The 21,496-nt window shown below is 46.9% G+C and overlaps 1 protein-coding gene and 1 pseudogene across 2 annotated transcripts in view; both read left to right on the top strand.

Moving 5' to 3' along the window:
• Nucleotides 1-21,496, top strand: part of C10H20orf194 (chromosome 10 C20orf194 homolog) — a 167,710-nt gene that overhangs the window by 111,656 nt on the left and 34,558 nt on the right. For both annotated transcript variants that reach the window (XM_025398588.1, XM_025398587.1), the window contains exons 22-29: nt 1,349-1,495; nt 2,575-2,663; nt 4,802-4,903; nt 5,174-5,291; nt 9,553-9,641; nt 11,863-12,021; nt 18,506-18,631; nt 21,317-21,354. In XM_025398588.1, the coding sequence (XP_025254373.1) occupies nt 1,349-1,495; nt 2,575-2,663; nt 4,802-4,903; nt 5,174-5,291; nt 9,553-9,641; nt 11,863-12,021; nt 18,506-18,631; nt 21,317-21,354 (868 nt within the window). The remainder of the gene's footprint in view (nt 1-1,348; nt 1,496-2,574; nt 2,664-4,801; nt 4,904-5,173; nt 5,292-9,552; nt 9,642-11,862; nt 12,022-18,505; nt 18,632-21,316; nt 21,355-21,496) is intronic.
• On the top strand, nt 3,211-3,797 carry LOC112632700 (annotated as a pseudogene).

The raw sequence follows: 21,496 nt of genomic DNA, 5'->3' as shown, positions 1-21,496 counted from the left end.
TGTCTGTACTAAAAATACAGAAATTAGCTGGGTGTGGTGGGTGGGCCCCTGTAATCCCAGCCAGGCAGGAGGCTGAAGCATGAGAATCGCTTGAACCCAGGAGGTGGAGGCCAGTCAGCCAAGATGGCGCCCCTGCACTCCAACCTGGGCACAGGTGCCCTGAGTGGGACCCTGTCTCAAAAAAAAAAAAAATGGTGCTAGGAAAACTAGATATCCGTGTGCAAGAGAATGAAGTTTGACCCTTACTTTATGCCCTGTACAATAAATTAACTGAAAATGGATCAAAAACAAACGTTAAGAGCTAAAACAATATGCAATCCCAGCACTTTGGGAGGCCGAGGCAGGCAGATCATGAGGTCGGGAGTTCGAGACCAGCCTGGCCAGCATAGTGAAACCCCATCTCTACTGAAAATACAAGCATTAGCTGGGCACGGTGGCACGCACATGTAGTCCCAGCTACTCGGGAAGCAGGAGAATCGCTTGAACCCAGGAGGCGGAGGTTGCAGCGAGCTGAGATCGCGCTTTTGCACTCCAGCCTGGACAGCAGAGTGGGACTCCATCTCAAAAAAAAAAAAAGAAAAAAAAAAACACAGAGCTAAAATGATAAAACTCTTTGAAGAAAATACAGGGGAAAATCTTGATGATATTGGATTTGGCAATGATTTCTTGGGTGTGATACTAAAAGCACAGACAGCAAATGAAAAAATATGTGAATTGGACTCTGTCAATATTTAAAACTTCTGTGTATTAAAGGACATTATCCAGAGAGTGAAAAGACAATCCTCAGAATGGAAGAAAATATTCACAAATCATTTATCTGATAAGGGATTAATATCCTAGAATGAATTTTGAGATGACATTTTCACTTTAGGGGAAAAAATCCAGATTAGGGGTGGTGGCTCACTCCTGTAATCCCAACACTTGGGGAGGCCAACGTGGGAGGATCACTTGAGACCAGGAGTTTGAGACCAGCCTGGGCAACATAGAAAGCCCCTGTCTCTGCAGAAAGTTTAAAGAAAAGTAGCCAGGCATGGTGGCATGTGTCTGTAGTCTCAGCTACTTGAGGGGCTGAGGCAGAAGAATTGCTTGAGCCCAGGAGTTTGAGGCTGCAGTGAGCCATCACACTCTAGCCTGGGTGACATAGCAAGACCCTGTCTCAAAAAAAAAAAAAAAATCCTTTTATTTCCTGTATCTCCTATAAGTAAAGCACATCTATACCAAACCCCAGTGAGCTACATAATGTGACAATAATTGTACCGAAATTGATTCTGTGTGTTCCGGCAGTAGTTGTGAGTGCTATAATTGCGCAGATGCCCTTCTTGCTGATGCTCCCTCCTTTTCGCTTTAGGATTCCACCAGTACTGTTGCTGCCCTTCTCATAGACTTCAAAAGCTCATTGCTTCCTCACCTCCCAGTTCATTTCCATGGATCAAGCAGTTTTCTGATGATTGCCCTTTTCCCCAAATCGAAGATATACCAAGCATTTTACTCAGAGGTAACATCAGTCATTATTCAGCAAAACTACTACTACTTTTTTTCCCCCTAGCAATATAAATGGTAAGGCAGCGTCTTGGGGCTAACAGTGAAGTGATGAGAGGCAGAGTTACGAGGGCTGGCTGGTGTGCGGTGACTGCTTCTGATCCCTTCAGGTTCTGGAATGGCGCTGTTGGCAGGGAGAGGTGAGAGCCTAAAGAAACTGAACAAGAGGGTTTTTAGCCTTTAAGAAAAATCTACTTTGTCCTCTTTAAATCCTAATTAGGGTTATCTCTTATTTAGCTACTTTATTGAATTGTTGGGCCCTACCTACTGAATTAGTGTTCTCTTTGCCACCCTATACTCTCCTTCCCCATGGGTCACAGTCCCTCTTGCGAATGGTACCACCTGGCAGGCTGCACATTATAGGTGCTCAGCACAGATTGCATAGATGAAGGAGTTTACAAGAATGATACGACCCACTTAGAGACCAAGCAATAGCCAAAGCCAAACTGATGGCTAACCTCATGACTAGTGGGAATTCTTGGAAAGGTGTGGTTACAGCAGCTTGTGATGGGACAGTGTTCCTCCCTCAGGTCAGATTCGCAGACCATAGAGGATGCAAGAGTTGACCTTGGCTGTAGAATAGCTTCTCAGCCCAGTCTGTGTCTCCCAGCTTTGCTGGACCTTTTTACCTCCTTGTGCTTATCCTTTCAATCTGGGAAAGTAAAGACAGCCCTTTAGATTCTCTTCAGCCATCCCTCTGCCTCTAGGCAGGAGTTACTTGAACCACTCCTGTCCGTATCCCTAGAGGAGAACATGCCTCTGCTGCGAGGACAGTGTTACCCGACCCCTTTCTCCATGCTTCCTGACCTCTCAAGGAGCAGAATCCCTGGGGGAGTAACCCAGAAAGACATTCTGGTTTTTAAAAGTACAGAACAAAATTGCTTGAGGCCTCTATTTTTGAAGCAAACTTGTTTGTTATAGTCATTTTCTCTGCAGTGACAGTCTAGATTTTCAACAACCATCAAATCCCCATGTGGGTTCCATATCCTGTTGTTGGGTTTAAAGTGTTCTTTGCTCAAATTCTGTTTTGTTTAGGTCTTCTCCCTCTGGCAACAGCAGGATAACTCAGGGCTCTCTTTAAAAGTGATCCAGGAAGGTGGATTATCTGTGGAACAAAAGAGATTGTAAGTGGCTGCTTCAATATTTGTGCTTGCTTCCCTAGGCTTTGTGGGCGTGCTTTCTCTGCAAGATGCCTCGCATTATGTAACACAGGGGTCTTGGCTTCTGAAAGGGTCAACACAGACATTTCAGTGCTGCCAACTTGCAGGTAGCCGGTGCCCTTGGGAGAATAGAAGGCAAGAGAGGGCCACGTGCAGTGCCTCACACTTGTTATCCCAACACTTTGGGAGGCTGAGGCAGAAGGATGAATTGAGCACAAGAGTTCGAGACCAGCCTGCCTGGGCAACATAGTGAGACCCCATCCCTACAAAAACTTAAAAATTAGCTGGGTATAGTGGCGCATGCCTGTAGTTTCAGCTACTCAGGAGGCCGGGGTGGAAGGGTTACTTGAGACCAGGAGTTAAAAGTTGCAGTGAGCCATGACCATGCCATTGCACTTCAGCCTGAGTGATGGATCAAGACCCTTTCTCAAAAAAAAAAAAAAGGTCCCCACTGCCAGGAGCCAGTGTATCTATGAGGGGCCGCCTCTCATAGCCCTGACCCGGGCCAGGCATGGTGTTGGGCGCTGAGCCAGTCTCACCTGTCTCCGGGAGCCCAGGGTCTTACTCTGTCACCCACGGTAGAGTGCAGTGGTGCGGTCCTGGCTCACTGCAGCCTCGACCTCCCAGGCTCAGGTGATCCTCCCACTTAGCAATTGGGACTACAGAGGTTGCAGAACTTGAAGCTAATTTACCTTGTACATGTAAAGTGCATTTTCCTGATCCAAACAAGCTTCACTGTTTTCAGCTAACAGTAACTCCAGATGAGGGTTACTACCAGGGTGGAAAATTTCAGTTTGAAGTGCCCGATGCGTACAACATGATGCCTCCCAAAATGAAATGCCTGACCAAGATCTGGCACCTCAACATCACAGAGATAGGGGAAATATGTCTGAGTTTACTGAGAGAACATTCAATTGACGGCACAGCTGGGCTCCCAAGAGAACATTAAAGGATGTCGTTTGGGGATTAAACTCTTTGTTTACTGATCTTTTGAATTTTGATGATCCACTGAATATTGAAGCTGCAGAACATCATTTGCAGGACAAGGAGGACTTCCAGAATAAAGTGGACAACTACATCAAGCATTATGCCAGATGATAAAAGGGGGTGATTGCAGGCCCATGGACTGTGTTACAGTTTGTCTCTAATGTGAAATAGCAAGAGGTAGCCCCGCCTCCCATCCTCACGCTCCCTCTCAGTCCCCTGGATTGCCCCAGTCCTGTGACCATGTTGCCCTGAAGAAGACCATCTTCATGACTGCTCATTGTATATGGAGAATTCAACATAATACATCAAGGGCTTCTTTAAAAAAAGAAAAAGAACGAGGTCAGGAGATCGAGACCATCCTGGCTAACACGGTGAAACCCCGTCTCTACTAAAAATACAAAAACTTAGCCGGGCGTGGCGGCGGGCGCCTGTAGTCCCAGCTACTCGGGAGGCTGAGGCAGGAGAATGGCGTGAACCCGGGAGGCGGAGCTTGCAGTGAGCTGAGATCCGGCCACTGCACCCCAGCCTGGGTGACAGAGCGAGACTCCGTCTCAAAAAAAAAAAAAAAAGAAAAAGGTCGGGCACAGTGGTTCAAGCCTGTAATTGCAGGACTTTGGGAGGCCAAGGTGGTGGATCACCTGAGGTCGGGAGTTCAAGACCAGCCTGGCCAACAAGGTGATACCTCATCTCTTCTAAAAATACAAAAACTAGCCGGTCGTGGTGGTATGCACCTGTAATCTCAGCTGCTCGGGAGGCTGAGGCTGGAGAATCTCTGGAACCTGGGAGGCAGAGGTTGCAGTGAGCCAAGATTGTGCCACTGCATTCCAGCCTGGGTAACAGAGTGAGACTCTGTCTCAAAAAAAGAAAAAGAAGAGAAGTGAAACCACCAAGAATCAGAAACTCATGGTATTATCAAGGGATTTCAGGCCAGCCTTTCTATGTGGATGTACCCATCATCATACACTAACACCTCATTTTGTTTAAGTCTGAAATGGGTGTTTTGCAAGAGTTGACTCTGTCACTGGACTCTGGCTTGAAAACATCAGAACCAGTTTTGTAAAGTGTATGTGCTAAAGGAAGATGAACTTCTAATCTGTGAGCTTTTGTTATTCCAGGCACTCCAGTGCACAGAAGCTCTTCAGTGCCCTGAGCCAGCCTGCTGGGGAGAAACGGAGTTCCCTAAAGTTACTCTCAGCCAAACTCCCAGAGCTAGACTGGTAAGCTCTGGTTCTGTTTATAGATGTTTAATATTCTGGCTTTTGAAATGTCAGAAACCTCAATGTTGGTCCTTTTAGCTCCTTTTTCTTGTAATTTCTTAGAGATCACTGTAAAGTTTCGCAGAAACACACTGTACACAATTTTATTCTCTAGAGAGAATCTCTCCAAGGTTTATTTTTCAACAATTAAGTAAAAACTTTTTCATGTGAGTAGGCACCTTCAGGAAAGGCTAGGATGGTAACATAATAGCATTGTCTTTGTGTTTTTAGGTTTCTCCAGCATTTCGCCATCAGCAGCATTAGCCAGGAGCCTGTGATGAGGACCCATCTTCCTGTCCTGCTGCAGCAAGCTGAAATCAACCCTACTCACAGAGTAGAAAATGACAAGGTAGAAGAGCTCACTAGATATGTTGGGAATTCACAGGAAGATAATCTTGAGAGCCTGCCCCTGGATCTTTTGTGTCAGTTAACAAGAACTCAGATGGAGTCCCTGTTACAGGACTCTCCACTTCCTTGGATCCTGAAATGTAATGATACACATGCAACCTGCTGTGTACAATGTCTGTGTCAGGTGTCTACATTTACCCTGGCCAAGCCTCATGACAGTGACAAAACCCTGGCATCTTGCCGTGCCCTCCCCTGGCCTCTCAAGAACATTTAAACTCCTACTCAGTGCTTTCATGCTATCAGCTCTTCCTGATTGTGACAGGAACTTACCTGGCAGTGGTTGACACATTGTGCTTAATACAGGGAAGGGCACCCATGTTATTCAGGCCTTGCTGGAATCAGCAGAGTAAAGTGATACTTTATAAACACTATCTTCCCCAGAGTGGAGGTTTTTTTGTTTGTTTGTTTTGGTTTTTTGTTGTTGTTGTTGCCCAGGGTGGAGTGCACTGGCGTGATCTTGGCTCACTGCAGCCTCCGCCTCCTGGGCTCAAGTGATTCTCCTGCCTCAGACTCCTGAGTAGCTGGGATCACAGGCATGCATCACCACGCCTGGCTAATTTTTGTATTTTTGGTAGAGACAGGGTTTCACCATGTTGACCAGGCTGGTTTCAAACTCCTGACCTCAGGTAATCCGCCCACCCCAGGCTTCCAAGTGATGGGATTACAGGTGTGAGCCACTGCGCCCGGCCCCCAGAGTGGATTTTAATCTACTCCTGCCTCACGCTTTCCTCCTCTTGACCCCCTCCCACCGTTCCTTCAGAACCATAAGTCTCTTTTTTTTTTTTTGAGACAGAATCTCACTCTCACTCTGTTGGCCAGGCGGGAGTGCAGTGGCGTGATCTTGGCTCACTGCACCCTCCACCTTCTGGGTTCAAGGGATTCTCCTGCCTCAGCATCCCGAGTAGCCAGGATTACAGGCATGCGCCCCCACGCCCGGCTAACTTTTTGTATTTTTAGTAGAGACAGGGTTTCACCATGTTAGCCAGGATGGTCTTTTTTTCTTTTTTTTTTTTTCTTTTTTTTTTTTTTGAGTCTTGCTCTGTCACCTAGGCTGGAGTGCAATGGCGCGATCTGCAACCTCCGCCACCTGGGTTTAAGCAATTCTCCTGCATCGGCTTCTCAAGTAGCTGGAACTTCAGGTACCTGCCACCACGCCCTGTTAATTTTTTGTATTTTTAATAGAGATGGGGTTTCACTATGTTGGCCAGGATGGTCTCAAACTCCTGACCTCAAGTGACCCACCTGCCTCGGTCTCCCAAAGTGCTGGGATTACAGGCATGAGCCACCATGCCCAGCTTTTTTTTTTTTTTTTTTTTTTTTGAAATGGAGTCTTGCTCTGTTGCCCAGGCTGAAGTCCAGTGGCCCGATCTCGGCTCACTGCAACCTCTGCCTCCCAGGTTCAAGTGATTCTCCAGCCTCAGCCTCCCCAGTAGCTGGGATTACAGGCATGTGCCACCAAGCCCAGCTAATTTTTGTATTTTTAGTAGAGTCAGAGTTTTACCATGTTGCCAGGCTGGTCTGGATCTCCTTGCTTCAAGTGATCTGCCCGCCTCAGCCTCCCAAAGTGCTGGGTTTACAGACATGAGCTACCGCGCGCAGCCCAGAACCATAAGTCTTAATAGGCTCAAAGAGGGCATTTATTTCCATGCAAGTCTAGAAGATACTCAGCTGCAAAAGGAAATAAAAGCACTAAGCAATGAGAAACGTCATTTTTTCCCTAAGGCAAGAGTGTAAAGCATCTGAAAATACCTACTTGTTATGTTTTATTCAAAGGTGCAATATTTATTTATATTTTATTCAAAGGTGCTTGGCCGGGCGGGATGGCTCATGCCTGTAATCCCAGCACTTTGGGAGGTTGAGGCAGGTGGATCATCTAAGGTCAGGAGTTCAAGACCAGCCTGACCAACAAGGTGAAACCCCGTCTCTACTAAAAATACAAAAATTAGCCAGGCGTGGTGGCAGGTGCTTGTAGTCCCAGCTCCTTGGGAGGCCAAGACGGGAGAGTTGCATGAACCCAGGAAGCAGAGGTTGTAGTAAGCTGAGATCGCACCACTGCACTCCAGCCTGGGCAATGGAGCGAGACTCCATCTGAAAAAAAAAAAAATGGTGCTTTTGGACTGGCCTTAAAGTAAAAACATGTCTGGCTTTATGTACATGTGCTGTGATTTGAGGGGCTGAGACCTGGGCACTGAGGAATAGGAACGAAGACAGGGAAAGCTGGATGGGAGGAGGATAAACATGGAGTACTGCCTGAGGGGTAGAAAGGGGTACGGTGTAGAGGCCCTGGTCGGAGGGAACAAGAGACAGCTTCTGGGTCCTACAAAAGAAGAGGGATTCACGGCCATCTTCTCTGTGCTGATGTGGGTAGCTCAAGTGATGAGTGCTTCCAGGCTTAGCTTTAGCATATTTGTGACTGGGCCTGTCCCAGTGAGTCTTGTGTATTGTGAAATAAAACTTACAGGCTGGGCGTGGTGGCTCACGCCTGTAATCCCAGCACTTTGGGAGGCCAAGGCGGGTGGATCACAAGGTCAAGAGATCGAGACCGTCCTGGCCAACATGGTGAAACCCAGTCTGTACTAAAAATACAAAAAATTAGCTGGGCATGGTGGTCGGCACCTGTAGTTCCAGCTACTCAGGAGGCTGAGGCAGGAGAATCACTTGAACCCGGGAGGCGGAGGTTGCAGCGAGCCAAAATTGCACACTGCACTCCAGCCTGACAGCAGAGGGAGACTCAGTCTCAAAAAAAAGAAAAAAAACTTACAGAGGCACTTGCCATGCCAAGTCATTTACATAGACCTCCCTCGGTGATTACATGATTCCTGTCCTCACCTGCCTGATGCCTCCTTTTTCAGTGAATTTCTTAAGTTGCTTTGGAATATCTACCTGAAAGGGGACCTGTTTGCCCATGGGTGTATAATAAAGTTAGGACAGTTCAGCCTGGCCACTCTTCTCCTCTTCTAGAATCACAAGTGCTTCACACACACAGTGAGTTAAGACTTAGCCCTAGGCCGGGCGCGGTGGCTCAAGCCTGTAATCCCAGCACTTTGGGAGGCCGAGACGGGCGGATCATGAGGTCAGGAGATCGAGACCATCCTGGCTAACACGGTGAAACCCCGTCTCTACTAAAAATACAAAAACTTAGCCGGGCGAGGTGGCGGGCGCCTGTAGTCCCAGCTACTTGGGAGGCTGAGGCAGGAGAATGGCGTGAACCCAGGAGGCGGAGCTTGCAGTGAGCTGAGATCCGGCCACTGCACTCCAGCCTGGGTGACAGAGCGAGACTCCGTCTCAAAAAAAAAAAAAAAAGACTTAGCCCTGGTTGGCCAGACGCGGCGGCTCATGCCTGTAAGTCCAGCACTTTGGGAGGCGAAGGTCAGTGGATCACCCGAGGTCAGGAGTTTGAGACCAGTCTGGCCAACATGGTGAAACACCGTCTCTACTAAAAATACAAAAATGAGCCAGGTGTGGTGGCACATGCCTGTAATCCCAGCTACTTGGGAGGCTGAGGCAGAAGAATCTCTTGAACCCAGGAGGTGGAGGTTGTAGTAAGCTGAGATCACACCACGGCACTTCAGCCTGGGCAACAGAGTGAGACTGCATCTCAAAAAAAAAAAACAAAAAACAAAAAAAACTTAGCCCTGCTTAGCCCTGACCATATGACTTAGAGGGCACAGGCAACCAGGCAGAAGCATCCCCAGCACCACTCTCCTGTCCTCTGCCCTAGTTTACCACACCAGTGTAGCCTGGGGCATTTTTGTCCCAGACCTCCTTTCTGCCCAGTGTTTTCCTAAGAAATGTTACTACTGGGAAAAAAGTCATAATATGCCTGAATGTCTGCTTTACAGAAGAGATGTGGTCTCAAGCAGGTAGGTCCTTTAATGCATTGTATTTTAACTAATCTATTCACAATCTGCTCTAATTAATGTTACTACTCTAGTAAAAATTAGACTAGTAACACTACATTTTATATGGTATTTGCTACGTGCCAAGCACTGTTCTAAACATTTTGCTTATGTTAACCCAGTTAATCCTCACACCCACTTTATAATGTAGGTTCTGTCATTGGCCAAAGGTCACAGAGTTAGTGAGAGGTCATACTGAGGTTCAGACCCACAATGCTTGGCACCAGAAGTCAGTTCTCTTAACCTCTTCTTACACAATGCAATGCAGTTGAATTGCAAACCCATGACTTTTTCTTCATGTAGGTAATTATCAGCATTGTAACCGGCCTCCCAGGCTGTCACGCTAGCGAGCTCTGTGCTTTTCTGGTCACTCTGCATAAAGAATATGGCAGGTTAGTATGGCTGCTGCCTTTGCTGTGGGGAAAGGGATTCTAACTTGGGCCTGCCTAGGCATTGGAAAACCTTAGACATGTACTGGCCTTGGTGGGACTGGTATCAGCACGGTAGTCAGCCATTCATTTAATGCTCTACTGAGCACTTCCTGTATGCCAGGCACTGGTCTGAGTATGAGAGAATACATCGATGAACAAACAGACAAGAAAATCTCTGCCCTTAATGGAGCTTACATTCTAGTTTGGGAAGACAGACAGATAAGGAAAAGTATATTAACTTGTGAAAAGTTCTACGAAGAAAATGAAGCAGGGAAGGGGCTGGGTTCTGTGGCTCACACCTGTAATCCCAGCACTTTGGGAGGCAAAAGTGGGTGGATCGCCTGAGCCCAGGAATTTGAGACCAGCCTTGGCAACATGGTGAAACCTACAAAAATTAGCCAAATTTGGTGGAACGCATCTATAGTCCCAGCTACTCAGGAGGCTAAGGTGGGAGAATCACTTGAACCCAGGAGGGCGAGGCTGCAGTGAGATGAGATTGTGCCACTGCATCCCAGCCTGGGCAACAGAGTGAGACTCTGATTAAAAAACAAAACAACAGAAAATAGAGCAGAGAAGGTTATAGGAAGTGCAGGGCTGGAAGTGGGGTTCCAGTTTTCTGTTTTGTTTTTGGAGATAGGGTCTCTCTCTGTCACCCAAACTTGGGTACAGTGGCACAATCATAGTTCGCTGTAGCCTCAAACTCCTGGGTTCAAATTATCCTCCCACCTAACCCTCCCAAGTAGGCAGGACTACAGGTGTGCACCATCACACCCAACTAATTTTTTAAAAATTTTTTGGAGATGGGGTTTTGCTGTGTTGTCCAGGCTGGTCTCAAACTCCTGAGCTCAAGTGATCCTCCCACCTCATTCTACAAAGTAGCTGAGATTACAGGCACATGCTACTGTGTGCCTTAGATTCCAGTTTGAAATTGAGTGGTCTGGGAAAACTTCACTAAGGAGGTGACATTTGAGCAAAGACTTTAAGGAATAAAACATGTGGCTACTGGGGGAGAGCATTGTAGCAGCAGGTCAAGCAAGTGCAGAGGCCTGGGAGTGATCAGCAGGGAAATTCAGGGTCATAAAAACTTAGGAGCTGGTGGATGTGATGATCCTTCCATGAGCACAAGGAGACTGCCTGAGTTCAGATGCCGCTGGAACAGGTTGGCCCAGGTGAAATCAGGAAAATCATTCATTCTTCACTTCCACCTGGCTGTCAGATTACTAAACAACCTTTGCTGATTGAACCAGGTGTTTAATATCTAGTCAGCCTACCCCAAAGTAAGGCATCCTGCAGGAGGCCATAAAGAAATTTAGAAGTCTGAAATTGCCTAGAGTCAGCAGTTTAGGATGGGATATTATGGGGAATGGGGAGGCAAATTATAGAGCGATGTTCGGGAAATATGGGACCTCATTTATTAAGTACTAAATGTCTAACCAGTTCCTCGTGTCTAGTGTTTTTGTTCTATAAACATTCTGAATTATTCACCCTGCCCATTTCTTTTTTTTTTTTTTTTTTTTTGAGATGGAGTTTCACTCTTGTTGCCCAGGCTGGAGTGCAGTGGTGTGATCTTGGCTCACTGCAGCACCCGCCTCCTGGGTTCAAGCGATTCTCCTGCCTCAGCCTCCCAAGTAGCTGGGATTACAAGCATGCGCCACTACACCCTGCCCATTTTGTATTTTTAGTAGAGATAGGGTTTCTCCAAGACCAGTTGATCAGGCTGGTCTTGAACTCCTGACTTCAGGTGATCCGCCCGCCTCGGCCTCCCAAAGTGCTGGGATTACAGGCATGAGCCACCATGCCCGGCCAGCCCTGCCCATTTCTTATTCTTAGCAAGAGACTAACTGAAGCCATCTTTTGCATGGTCCTTCAGAAAGTGACTGCCTGGTCAGAAGGAGTCTTTCTTACCTCTGATGTCTGTTGGTCAAGTACTTACCTGACCATTTTCCCTGTGGCAAGGGGTTTCCTATCAAAAGCCCCAGTGACAGTGGTTTCAGGATACTGGGCTTCCAACCCATCCAGTGCCCTCTGCCTTTTTTCTGTGAGGCCAGGATGGCTTTCTCCTGAATGGATTCACTGGGCAGAATGGCTTTAAAAGTCATGGTCACATTTGAATCCATGGCTGAACATATGGGGCCAGGTCATCAGGTGGCCCCCATTCTGAGGTTACATTTTCCCTTTCCAGATGGATGGTGTATCGCCAAATCATGGACAGTTCTGAATGTTTTCATGCTGCACACTTCCAGAGATACCTTTCCAATGCCCTGGAGGCCCAGCAGAACCGCTCTGCCCGCCAGTCAGCCTACATCCGCAAGAAGACCAGACTGCTGGTGGTGTTACAAGGGTGAGCATTGGAAGTCTCCTGGGAACGGTCGAATCAGGGTGATGACCTTGCCATTACTCTTATTTTATGTGTAACAAACCTGAAGCACAGAACAGACTCCACATGCGTGAACAGTGTCTGCACTACAGGGAAGCCTTAAGTGAGCAATGACCCTATGGCCTATAGGCTAATATAGCTTGCACACAAGTTTTAAGTTTGGGTTTAACATCATCGTATCCCTACAAGGTGGGGATTTAGGGAACCTGGCAAGATTCACTGGTAATTCTTGGAACAGTAGTGGTCCCTAAGTCTTCCTTCATCATCTAAATAAGGGAGCTTCTTCTGTTTCAGTTCTCCCTCTTGTGGAATTGCAGAGATGACCCTCATACTCTGCAGGCTCCAGCCTCACCATGACATGGATGGCTGGCCCAGGAGAGTTTACTGGGACTTTGAGTGAGGTGTGGGAATATTCATGTTGAGTAAGAAGCTCCCCTTTCATGGCTGTGTGCAGAACTGTAATTATAGGCTGACTAGCTCATGAAGTCTCTGTAAGCATGATTATTGTGAGTTGCAACATGGGAGGGCAGGTTTGACAGAGCTTGTACCACTGCTCCAGGGGACCCTTGCTAAAAGGAGGTTCTCTTGACCTGTTCTAAGGCCTTTCAAGGAGGAGCCCTTCACAGACCCATTAGCACCCCCGGCCCAGAGGGGAATGCGCAGTCAGGAAAACAGGAGCCGTGCTTTTCACTAGTGTCGTTATGGTTGGTAATAAAGAAGCTTTTGGCAGTTCCTGCAAAGTGCTTTTGTGCTATGTTAGTGTTTGCAATTGGCTAGTTGTTTCCAGTAAAGAATGGGTCCCAATCCAAAGCCCCTTTTCGTGTCCTGGCTGTGATAATGGAAATTGGAGGAAAGCTAGGCGGGTGGTACTGAGGAAGGAGGCAGGTGGGACAGTGTACCCCAGCAGGCCAGCTTTCCCTTTTGAGCGTCGTTCTCACACCTTGCCTCCAGCTTCCCTTCTATCAGCCCTTTTGTCCTGCTTGTGGGCTGAGGTCCTAGAAACCAGAGGAAGAGTCTGGGGTTGAAACCACTTGTTTTCTTTTGGTTTTCCATTGTTTCTATTCGTCAAAGGAATGGGTTGGCCCATCTACTTCACCTCCTGCTCCCACCAGTTGAGAGTCACTGAGGGTGTGGAGCTGCAGATGAATTCAGCAGCTTGACAATGTGTAGTTGAGGACATTTCCATCTTCTGTCTCTTCAGAGAGCATCACTGACTTCTTGTCTCTGACTTTACAAGTCTGCAAAAGTGTCAGCTTTCCTGGCTGCTTCTAAACTGCAGTGTTAGTGTGACCAGCCCACTCTTATACTGCAAACCCAGCCTTTGCCCCATCACAGCCCCAGGATATGGGGACCTCTAGTCAATTTCCTAGAGGACTCCAGTCAGAATACCAGCTAAATGCTGTGGCTCTTCACTAAGACACTTTTCTTACCAGCTGGGCCCATGTAGCACCCTCCTTTATAGCATGTCCATTGTCTTGGGACTGGGCCCTCATGCCCATTATTTAGGTTGTTGGTGATGGGAGATCCTAGATGCTTCTCATATTAAGAATTGTATTCCTTGAATATGGCTTTATTTGCTTTCTTTCTCTTTTTTTTTTCTTTTTTTTTTTTTTTGAAATGGAGTCTTGCTCTGTCACCCAGGCTGGAGTGCAGTGGCTCAATCTCAGCTCACTGCAACCTCCACCTCCCAAGTTCAAGCAATACTCCCACCTCAGCCTCCCAAGTAGCTGGAATTACAGGCACACGCCACCACACCCGGCTAATTTTTGTATTTTTTAGTAGAAATCAGATTTTGCTATGTTGGCCAGGCTGGTCTCGAACTCCTGACCTCAGGTGATCCACCCGCCTCAGCCTCCCAAAGTGCTGGGATTACAGGCATGAGCCACTGCTCCTGGCCTTTTTTTTTTTTTTTTGAGTTGGAGTCTCGCTCTGTCATCCAGGCTGGAGTGCAATGGCACAATCTTGGCTCACTGCAACCCCCGCCTCCCGGGTTCAAGCAGTTCTCGTGCCTCAACCTCCCAAGTGGCTGGGATTACAGGCACTCACCACCACACCTGGCTAATTTTTGTATTTTTAGTAGAGATGGGGTTTCACCATCTTGGTTAGGCTGGTCTTGAACTCCTGACCTCATGTGTTCCACCTCCCTTGGCCTCCCAGAGTGCTGGGATTATAGATGTGAGCCACCATGCCCAGTTTCTGGCCTTTGTTTTTAGAGATGGGTCTCCCTATGTTGCCCAGGCTGGTCTTGAACTCTTGAACTCAAGCAATCTTTGCACCTCAGCCTCCCAAAGTGTTGAGATTATGGGCGTGAGCGACCAAGCCCAGCCTGGCTTTATTTTCATTTATAGCATTATTTGGGGAAACTTGTAATATGGGACAGAGATTTCTTTAGCCCTTAGAGTGGCCTGATGCCACTCAATTTAGTGAAGTGGTGGGGCGATAGACGTAAACTTTTCAAGTGGAACTGTTAGTTGTTGTTTTAAAAATTGAATTTATGTATTTTAAAATGACAAAGTTTTGGAAATGGAGGACAGATTAGTGATTGACAGGGGTCAGAATGGGAGTGGAGAGCAGGAGGGAGGTGGGCGTGTTTATAAAAGGGCAACACAAGGGATCCTTGTGTGTTGGAACTGTTTAGTATCCTGACTATGGTGATGGATATAAGAACCTACACAGGTGGTAAAATTGAATAGAACTTAATACACACACACATACACACACACAAATATAAGTAAAACTGGAAAAATCTAAATTTTAAAAAATTAATTTTAGAGAATTTGAGGGGCTGTATTTATTTATACCCTGGAATATTATAAAATCATTCTTTAAAATTATCTACATTAAAAACAAAATTTGAAATTAATTAATGTAAAAACTTGTGCCCATTCAGATTGTAGGCTTAAATTGCAAACATAAGACTGAGCCCAAAGGAGACTTGAATAGATTATTTGTTGTTTCAGAGAAAAGAAAGTTAAGGTCCTGCTGGGTTTTTGTTTTGTTTTTATTTTTAATAAAGAAAATACTGACAGGAAGCAAACATGAAGAGACAGTTTTTTGCCCTCATCATACAGTTGGGTCAGTTTAGCCCAGGTGGTCTAATACAAGCTCTAGCCCGGGCGCCATGGCTCACACCTATATCCCAACACTTTGGGAGGACAAGGTGGGTGAATCACTTGAGCTCAGGAGTTTGAGAGCAGCCTGAGCAACATGATGAAACCCTGTCTCTACCAAAAATACAAAAAATTAGGTGGGTGTGGTGGTGCACACCTGTGGTCCCAGCTACTCAGGAGGCTGAGGCAGGAGGATCGCTTGAGCCTGGGAGGCAGAGTTTGCGGTGAGCTGTGACCCTGCCACTGCACTCCAGCCTGGGCGACAGAGCAAGACTCTGTCTCAAAAAAAAAAAAAAAAAGGCTCTAGTAACTTGAGTGTGGTGATTCCTTCTGGGTGAGGGGTGCTCTTTCTGTCTAGAGCCCTCACCCAGGATGATTCTGGGGCTGGGGAGGAAGGGAGGTTCTAGCAGGGATTCCCCTAATGGATAGAGTGAATGGTCCAGGGCCTTCTCTCTTGGGGCAGTGCCCAGATGTAGAGGCCTCATCAGGGAGACAGGAGCCTGTTTTTTACTGTAACCTTTTTCCATTAAAGTCAATGAAAATTAATTGCCGGGCGCGGTGGCTCAAGCCTGTAATCCCAGCACTTTGGGAGGCCGAGACGGGCGGATCACGAGGTCAGGAGATCGAGACCATCCTGGCTAACACGGTGAAACCCCGTCTCTACTGAAAAATAGAAAAAACTATCCGGGCGAGGTGGCGGGCGCCTGTAGTCCCAGCTACTCGGGAGGCTGAGGCAGGAGAATGGCGTGAACCCGGGAGGCGGAGCTTGCAGTGAGCTAAGATCCGGCCACTGCACTCCAGCCTGGGTGACAGAGCAAGACTCCGTCTCAAAAAAAATAAAATAAAATAAAAAAGTCAATGAAAATTAATGAAATGCTCTGAAAACCTAGAAATTCCACAGCCACCCTCTCTAAGGGAAATCCTGTTACATTAAAATGACTCCTCAAGCATGACTTGTGAATCCTTTTCAGTTGTCCTTTGCTCCCCTAAGAAATGAGTCTGTACTGCTTACACTGAAGTCTCCTGTAGGCTGTTTTATGTTTGCAATTTAAGCCTACAGTCTGAGTGAGCACGTTTCACATTAACCATAAGAGTTAAATCCATTAACTCCATTAAACACCACCAGAGAGGGATGCGGGACAGCATGCACACGCCAGCCCTGCTTACCAGGCGTGCTTCTGTATGGGCCTGGCAGTGCATGTTGTGGATTGGACTCTCCTGGCATCCAGGCCCAGCCAGGCACTCAGTGGAAAGAGCCCCATGTGGTCATATACACATGCCCAGGTAGGGGGAGAAGCCCTGAAGAAGAGAAGGCTGTGAGCAGAGGGCTGTCAGGCCCCCCTGGTGGAACTCTAGAACCTAGTACACCCCATTCTCTACTGAAGCCCTGCCAGCTGATCAGGACTCAGGAGAACCTGGGGTGGGGTGGGGTGGAGTATTGTAGTCTGCAGATAAAGCCAAGGGCCTTTTTACAGATGAGTTGTTCGTAGGAACTCAAGAACAACTCAAGCAGGCTGTACCTGTCCACACCACCACCACTGGCTTCCAAAGGGCTCAAACTAAACCAGGCCCATCTGATCAGACGGGCTGCCCATTAGGTTTGACTTTCTTCCATAGGAACAAACCTTTTGGTGATAGGCTGGAACAATCGGGAAAGAGTTCTCCTCTACTAGGTGTAGAGGTTAGGTCCCCCTCTTGAAGTGGCCAGGGGCCTGCTCAGGGTTGAACATCCAGTTTATTCACCTACCGTCCTTTAGTCAGCAGAGATTACAGTACCACCTGACATTCTTATTATGGAGACAGTAAAGAAATAAATGAGAAAATAAGGTATAAATAACTGCTGATTGGGGCTTTGAAGAAACTTGGAAGAGGAGGCAGAGAATGCCAAGAAGGGAGAGTTGCTGGATCACACCGGGTGTATGAAGTCAGAGGATGCCTCTCCATAAGATGCCTCCTGAGCAGAGACCTGAAGGGAGAGAGAACCACTTATGCAGATACCTGAGGAAAAGAACATTCCAGGCAGGGGGGCAAAGAATGCAGAGGTAGAAGTATGCCTGGCATGTTCAGAAAAGAGCCAGGAAACCAAAGTAGCTGGATTAGGGAAAGGGAAGTGATAGTAGATGAAATTCTTCGCTGCTCCGTAGGGGGTCAGATCATAGAGAGCTGCCTGGCATATTGTAAGGACTTTGGCTTTCACACAGAGTGAGATGGAAGCCACCAGAGGGTTTTGAGCAGAGAAATGACATGATCTGACTCTGGGTTTAGCATATCCTTCTGGCATCTATGTTGAAAACAGATCAGAGAGAGGCAAGGACAGAAGCAGCGACAGCTGGGAGGCTGATGGGGTGATCTAAGCAAGAGATTATAACAGTTTGGACCCAGTGGGAGTGTGGGGGTGTAAGCAGTGATCTCTTCTAGTTATATTTTGAAGACAGGAAAAAATGGAGTCAAAGGAGACCAAAAAAAAAAAAAATTATTTGAGCTTAGCATCTGAAAGAGTAGAGTCCATCTGCTGAAAAGGACAACGAGTTTGGAGAGAGTTCCAGGCAGGAGATACCAATGTGAGCTGTATTTGACGTGGATGAGTCTGCTGACCTGGATGGGTCCAGACACACTCTTGCCTGTGTGTTCTGAGACGTGGGAAGGAGAGAAAGGAACTACTAAAGAAAATAGGCAAGTGGCAGGAGCTCCTAACTTGATTAGAAAACAGGCCTGGCCGGGCGCGGTGGCTCAAGCCTGTAATCCCAGCACTTTGGGAGGCCGAGGCGGGCGGATCACGAGGTCAGGAGATCGAGACCATCCTGGCTAACATGGTGAAACCCCGTCTCTACTAAAAATACAAAAAACTAGCCGGGCGTGGTGGCGGGCGCCTGTAGTCCCAGCTACTCGGAGGCTGAGGCAGGAGAATGGCCTGAACCTGGGAGGCGGAGCTTGCAGTGAGCCAAGATCGCGCCACTGCACTCCAGCCTGGGTGACACAGCGCGAGACTCCGTCTCAAAAAAAAAAAAAAAAGAAAAAGAAAACAGGCCTAAGGACACTAGGTCCCACCCTCAGAGCTCCAGGGTCACCTGCCGGCTTCCTTTTACCTCCAGAGCAGGGTGGTTCTTCCACTCACTCTTGCATAGTTATGAGGACTAATGGAACTTGGGAATGTAGAAACACTGTAGATTCCAGGGGCTGCATGTCATGAAGTGGAGTGACACCAAGGGACTGGATTGCAGGCTCTTCCTTTTGGTTTTCTTTCCATCCTTGTTCAGTCAGCCATTCGGGATTCCCCTCTTCCTCCACTTTGCAATGCCAGTCAGTAAACTAATCATTCCTTTTTTTACCTTCTCCAGCTACACAGATATTATTGATGTTGTCCAGGCCCTGCAGACCCACCCAGACTCAAATGTCAAGGCCTCCTTCACCATTGGTGCCATCACAGCATGTGTGGAGCCCATGAGTTGCTACATGGAGCACAGGTAGATACAGGATATGGTGTGTAAGTGTACTGAAAGTGATTTGTTTCCACCCACCAGAAGGAGACAGATCTTTTGGAATGCATTAGTCACCTTGTATGTAGTAAATGCTGTTCTTTTATTAGTGCTAGGTCCTCAATAGACCCCTTTGGACTTGTAGCCAAAGAAGAGAGAGGAATTATGGAAGACAAACTTAGCTTTTGTAAGGGAGAACTATTTCTGTTTAATAGTTAGTACATAGTAAGGACTTATGAAATATCTGCTAAATAAATGGGTGCTCCAACATGTATGTTCTAAATATTGTTGAAAAATAACTTAAGTCCAGGTGCAGTGGCTCATACCTGTAATCCCAGCACTTTGGGAGGCCAAGGCAGGCACATCACTTGAGGACGGGAGTTCGAGACCAGCCTGGCCAACCTGGCAAAATCCCATTTCTACTAAAAATACAAAAATTAATCAGGAGTGGTGGTGCACACCTGTAATCCCAGCTACTCAGGAGGCTGAGGCACAAAAATCGCTTGAACCCAGAAGGTGGAGGTTGCAGTGAGCCGCGATCATGCCACTGCACCCCAGCCTGGGTGACAGAGCAAGCAAGACTCTGTCTCAAAAAAAAAATGTTTTTTATAAGGCATAAAAGGACTGAAGTTGAGTATATAATCTATTTAAATATAGAAATAAGGCTAAAATTGGGTGAACATGATTATGGAATATAAAAATTTAAGTAACAAAATCAGGCAGGGCACAGTGGCTCATGCCTGTAATCTCAGCACACTTGGAAGATGGAAGGTTGGAGGATGCTTGAGCCCAGGAGTTCAAGAGCAGCCTGGGTAACATAGCAAGACCCCGTCTCTGCCAAAAAAATAAATTAACCAGGTGTGGTAATGAGCACCTGTAGTCCCAGCTACTTGAGAGGCTGAGGCTGGAGGATTGCGTGATGAGGCTGCAGTAAGCTGTGTTCATGCTACTGCACTCCAACCTGGGCAACAAAGTGAGACGCTATCTCAAAAAAAGGGAGTTGACTTCTTTCGCCAACTGAACAGTTGCTCCATTGTTTAAAAAAAATTTTATTTTTTTTTTGAGATGGAATTTCACTCTTGTTGCCCAGGCTGGAGTGCAATGGTGGCATGGTATCAGCTCACTGTAACCTCCATCTCCCAGGTTCAAGTGATTCTCTTGCCTCAGCCTCCCAAGTAGCTGGGATTACAGGCATGCACCACCATGCCTGGCTTATTTTTTGTATTTTTAGTAGAGACACGGTTTCTCCATGTTGGTCAGGCTAGTCTCGAACTCCCAGCCTCAGATGATCTGCCCACCTCAGCCTCCAAAAGTGTTGGGATTACAGGCTGTTTAAATTTTTTTAAGTAAAACTTTAAAAATTAAAATAAATAAAGGAATGCTTACTGTGCAGCAGCCTTCTGTGGACTGTGAGCACAGTGAAGTCAGTGAGTTCTGTTCTTGGGAGACTCTGGTGTGGCTGTATCTTCCCTTGTTCCAGCCCCTTTGACCCGCTTAGAGCACATGGGTTTTCCTCCTTGGAATTCTTCAGAAACTATGAGGGAGTCAGGTAAGGGAACAGGATCCACAGCCCAACCTGGTATTCACCTAGCTCATCTACCAAATTTGGTTTCAAATGGTGTATGACTGGCTGTTGTCAGAAATCAAATAAAATGATGAAGATTTGCTGCCACCAAGGAAATTCCAGGAGAGAAACTCCCCCAGCGTTGTGACCATCATTAATACCTGCCAGCTAGACCAGCAGCCATTCAGAAGAGTGACTTCAGCCAGCATCCCAATTGTCAGGGAAGAAAACACAGGACCTCTGTGGTGCCAAACAGACCTGGGTCCCTGCCTTAGCCCTGCTGCCTCCCAGCTGCCTGTGAGACACTGGGCAAACTTAGTGTGTGGAGCCATCCTAAACCCATGCCTTTCATCTATTAGATACCTGAGGCACAGAGAGGACAGGACGACAGAGCAAGATCACGTTCGTGAACTGCCTGCACAGTGCCTTGCTCACAGGAGGAACTCCATAAAAGGCAGCTATCCCCATTAGTGTTAGCTTTCTTCCGTGAGGCAGGCCTTATGATGTTTTAGGAGTTCTGAAGTCCTGTGAGAATATGAGTTTTTCTCTGGAGCCTACTGCAGTGCTACAGTTGTTAAGTAACTCACACTTTGGATCAGTCACCCCCACCTCCTGCTTCACTTGTAATTCAGTTTCCTGCTTTTCATTCACCTTCTGAGTTAAGAAGGAGATTAAATGGCAATTGAGATTCTAGTGTGTACATAAAGAGAAACATGGCAAAGTTGGTATTAAAGGCCCCTAGTAGAGTTAGATGAGTGTAATTCTTACTTTCCCTTGAAATACCCACTTTACTCAAAAACATACGTCTTTCAAAAAAGACCAGCTCTTTCTCCATCTCCCATAGACCAAAGAGCTGGTCCTGTCCCCAGTATCCCTCTTCAACATTCCACTTAGAATTGGCCATGTAGGGACTTCTGTGGGGCTCCTGGCATGGGGAGCTTTGATGGAAATCTGTGAAGTCCCATGGGTATCCTTAATGCTCAGTGCTGCTGCCACTTGCCTCATCATGTGAGTCAGTTTGCTTGTCAGTGGTACTATTTGTGTGGGAAATAATCAGTGACAACTCTGAGATGAATGGTTTTTAAATATTTCCCCCTTCTTCCTCCTAGATTTCTCTTTCCTAAATGTCTTGACCAGTGTTCACAAGGTAAGTAATATGCTTTATTTCCAGCTTGCATGCCTTGCAAGTTCAGTAGAATTCAGCAATAGACTTTCTTCATGCTCTTACCTACCATTCTGAAATCTAAAGCAAACAAAATTGGTCAGAAAAAACTTTGATATCTTTACTT

Source organism: Theropithecus gelada, chromosome 10, assembly GCF_003255815.1.
Source record: "Theropithecus gelada isolate Dixy chromosome 10, Tgel_1.0, whole genome shotgun sequence".
NCBI classification, from domain to species: domain Eukaryota; kingdom Metazoa; phylum Chordata; class Mammalia; order Primates; family Cercopithecidae; genus Theropithecus; species Theropithecus gelada.
Note: the sequence above shows the minus strand (reverse complement) of the source record. Positions and strands in the feature narration are given on the sequence as shown.